At 30.5% G+C, this 4310-nt stretch overlaps 1 protein-coding gene across 1 annotated transcript; it reads left to right on the forward strand.

Annotated features, from left to right (window-relative positions):
- The first annotated feature begins 1475 nt into the window (after window positions 1-1475).
- On the forward strand, window positions 1476-3816 carry LOC129876496 (WRKY transcription factor 22-like). The gene is made up of 3 exons (XM_055951947.1): window positions 1476-2085; window positions 2531-2641; window positions 3040-3816. Exons 1-3 carry the CDS (start codon window positions 1598-1600, stop codon window positions 3494-3496), a joined length of 1056 nt encoding a protein of 351 aa, XP_055807922.1. The 5' UTR covers window positions 1476-1597; the 3' UTR covers window positions 3497-3816.
- Window positions 3817-4310: the final 494 nt, after the last annotated feature.

Genomic DNA, 4310 nt, shown 5'->3' on the forward strand with positions numbered 1-4310 from the left:
ATTATTTTCAAAAAATCATTAATTTAACTAATGTATATTAAAGCAAATTTAAAGGAAAAAATAGAAATAATGAAGATATCACAAGTAATAAGGAAGCGTTCTAAAACATAATGAGAAAATAAATAGTAACTACAGCAAAAGCGAAGCACAACAAACAATATGTAATAGTGAAAATTGAGGGACCGGAAACTATGAAAATAATGTTAATACTACTGGTAAGTAAGGGAAAACCTATCTCACTGGACAATGAGACGTGCTCGATTACCTATCACTCTAATTTGCAATATTCATAACTTCATATTTAAGATCATGTCCTTAATATATTGGGGATGACTGTATACTGAGGATATGACTCTAGATATGCAGATATATAGGTTGAAGATTAAGGTTAGATTAGTAGGTAGTTGATTGTTGTCTAATTTTTTTATTATTATTATACTCATACTAAGGACATGACCTTAGATACTATTATTACTTGTTGTTTTCTTTACTTCAATTATCGTATTATGTGTTGTTGATATTATTCCTTTTTTCATTATTTTCAACATGACGGTTTCACTTTATTGCATCTCTCTTTTCATACTTGATTTAATAAGCTTAAGATCTATGAAAAACAATTTTTCTATCATCACAAAATATGAGTAAAACTGCACACACGTCATCTTTTTCAGACATAACTTGTAAAAATTACACTAAATATAATATTTTTATTGCATACAAATATTAGAAATTAAAGTTTTTACACATCACATAAAATTATATATTTATAACTTATATATAATTGATCAATACATATAATTAGTAACTTGAAAGATGATACAAGCAGTTTATATAACCAATAATAGGTTAAAATACAACAACAGACTAAAATATTATATGAAAAATGTATATAAAGTTAAACTGTACTATAATTAGGGGTTAACATGATACGATATGGTACAATATTTTAAAATTTGATACAATAACTTTGATTTTCGATATCTAATATCACTATATCATTATCGTATTAAATTAGCTCAATATGATTCGATATTTTGAATTTTAATTTCGATATTTTATGATATAATTATTCAGTAATCATAATTTATTTGACTTCGGCTTACTTATAAAAAAGTTACTCCCACCGTTTAAAAAAATGTCCTATTTTTCTTTTTAATTTGTTTCAAAAAGAATGATCTTATTCCTTTTTGACAACACTTTAATTTTAGTTTTTCACGTGGCATATTTAAAGTTACAAGATTAAAGAATATTTTGATATATTTAACGTAACTTTAATTTAAAATCAAAAAATAAAAAAGTTATTTTATTTTCTAAAATTTTATACCAAATTAAATTTAATCATTTTTTTTAAAACGGAGGGAATATAAATTTAATTCCCAACTTCCAATTCAAAGTATGAGGTCTATAGAAACCAGCTAGCTAACGAGACACGCATACTTTCTCTCTCTATATATTTTCCCCCTTTTCCTGTCTCTCTCTATAAATAATAAATGTATCCCACTCATTTACACCCTCCCCCTCCTACTTCAAAAAGTCAGCGCCTTCTTTTGTCTTCTTCTTTCTCTCTCTCTGTAGAAAAAGTCAAAGATAAAGCAGAATGAAAGCAGATTGGGATCTACATGCGGTCGTCAGAAGCTGTACCATCGCAGCAAACACCACCACCACCACCGTCACTAAATCCAGCGACAGCGCCATCAATTTTAGTAACTTCCAACCAAGAACAAGTAAGAACGACAACGACAACGCCGACAACAACTCTTTATTTTGCTTTCAAGATCTGGTGGTCGAGCCGAAAATATTATTACACAGAAATAGTACTGATTTTGAAGAGTTGCATGAATTGTGCAAGCCTTTTATTCCTCATCAATCAGAGCGAACAACTATTTCATCATCGCAGAGATTATTATTACCTATCTCACCCATCTCTGTGCTCGGGCAATTACAAGATCTACCACCACCACCAACACCGTCACAGCAACAGCAACAGCAACAGCATGTTCATCAGCTTACTAATACGAAACTAATTCAACCCAAGAGACCTTTGACTTGTACTTTACATGCTCAAAGTCCAAGAAACAAAAGAAGGTAAATTATAATACTACTTCTTTTTCATCTTTTTTTTTTAAATTGAATAATTGAAGTTTCTTGGCAGATCTAGAATTCAAAGGGTTGATTCCTCGTATAACTATTATCTCACAAAATAATTTTTTTATTTGTTATAATTATTAGTTTAATGACAGTAGATATTAATACGAATTAAAATTTTATATGTTTAATATTTAAGATTTTTAGAATTGAATGAGTATTATTTTTAATGTTATTTGTTCATATATGTTTACAGCTATTTGTTGTAATTTTTATTAGATACGTATGGTATATTTTAATTTGCTTGGTTGAGGATGAAAGATTGATTTTTAAATATATATATTTTTTTAATGGAAATATTAGACTTTTGCCAATTTTTTACACCATATTATTATTTCAACTTCTTTTTATATGCTTAATGGGATTTTTTTAAAAAATAATTCAGGAAGAACCAATTGAAGAAAGTATGCCAAGTAGCTGCAGATGGTTTATCTTCTGATATGTGGTCTTGGAGAAAATATGGACAAAAACCCATTAAAGGTTCCCCATACCCAAGGTATTATTGGTTTCTTTTAGTACATTTTAGGTTGCTTTCAAAAAGTACTTTCATGTTTTTGAAATTTCTTTTAAAAAAGAACAAACTCAACTCAGTATATGGAAATTTTTCTTTTTCTTTTTCAACAAAAATGTAAACACTGAGGAATTGATTTATAAGTTACTTATGAAATGTTTTCGATTTATAAACTGATTTAGATAATCTAAATTATTGGGCTATTTTAATTTAATTTTTTTGGCTTATAAACTATTTTTAGCTCATAAACTACTTTAAATAATATAAGCCAAATAAACATTATATATGAAATCGGACAAAAAATCAAAACACAAGAGTTTATTATATGCCCTTTTTTCTTTGTATTAGTGGATTTTTAATTAACATTTCTTTGTATTAAACAGGGGATATTACAAATGTAGCACTTCAAAAGGTTGTTTGGCCCGAAAACAAGTGGAGCGGAATAGATCCGACCCGAATATGTTCATTGTCACCTATACAGCTGAGCACAACCATCCTATGCCAACGCACAGAAATTCCTTAGCCGGAATCAGCCGCCAAAAAACGGCGAAACCCACCACCTCATCGCCGGTTTCTTCGCCGCCGACCAACTCTCCGGCGCCGGAAAATCAAGAAAGCAGCAGGGACGAGAAAGAGGATATGTTTGAAGACGACGATAATGAATTTGGTGTTTCCGATGTTGGGTTGGGAATATTGGAACCGGACGATGATTTCTTCGATGGTTTAGATGAGCTTGAAATTCCGGCCACCGGAGATAGCTCGCCGGAGAAATTTCCGGGGACTTTGCAGTTCCCTTGGCTGGCGAATAAAGCCGCAACTACGGCGGCCGGCGGTGGTTGACCGGCCTGCCGGTAAAGGACACGTGGCAGAAAAGTTGAAGAAATGATGCTTTTCTTCTTTTTAGTTTGTAGTATTTTTTTTTTTGGCCGTTAGAGATAGGAAGATAGAAAAGAGAGAATCACAAATGTCTTCTTTATTGATTTTGTAGGTGTAACGTATAATTCCATTCCCCCATCATAATAGAGAAAGAGAGGCATGTAGAAAAAAAGGAAAGAAAGTTATTCATTTTTTTTTAATTCTTTTAAAAAAAATGCTCTATTAGAATGATAGGGGTATATAAAATATATGGGTATAAATTTCATTAGCGTTTGTGTTAAATATATAGATGTAGTATTATATAATTGACCGATGAGAAATCTAGATTCCTTATAAGAATTCTTTTTTTTTTTAGCTGAATTTTAGAGTGTGATTTAGATTCAAGATATAATTTGATGTCGTATCTGTCACGTCTAATTTTTTTTTCCCGAAACATAGCACTTTATATTATTGCATTAACAAATTACATAATTTAAACATATTCTTAGCATTCTGTATGATCCAACTTGGAAAGGCATTCTTCCAAGAGATTTCCTCCAACAAGGAGATAGAAAATCTAGTTAAACTATCAGCTATTGTATTCAAACATCTAGGAATATAAATGAATTCGACATGATTTAACATGTTTGAAAGCTTCCAGATGTCGTCGCACATCACTTCTATCTCCTATGACGTAGTCACTCGTTTCTGCAGCATATCAACAACATTTTTAGCATTAGATAAGATCTTCACCTTCTTCCATCCCTTATTTATAGCACATTCTAAAGCTTTCCTAATA

This window comes from Solanum dulcamara, chromosome 12 (genome assembly GCF_947179165.1).
Source record: "Solanum dulcamara chromosome 12, daSolDulc1.2, whole genome shotgun sequence".
Taxonomy (NCBI): Eukaryota; Viridiplantae; Streptophyta; class Magnoliopsida; order Solanales; family Solanaceae; genus Solanum; species Solanum dulcamara.

Excerpts from the sequence above, each read along its gene's own strand:
- LOC129876496 (XM_055951947.1), top strand. The coding sequence starts at position 1,598 with ATGAAAGCAGATTGGGATCTACATGCGGTCGTCAGAAGCTGTACCATC. Across the intron at positions 2,086-2,530 it reads AGTCCAAGAAACAAAAGAAG|GAAGAACCAATTGAAGAAAG; the intron begins GTAAATTATAAT and ends AAAATAATTCAG. Across the intron at positions 2,642-3,039 it reads AAAGGTTCCCCATACCCAAG|GGGATATTACAAATGTAGCA; the intron begins GTATTATTGGTT and ends TGTATTAAACAG.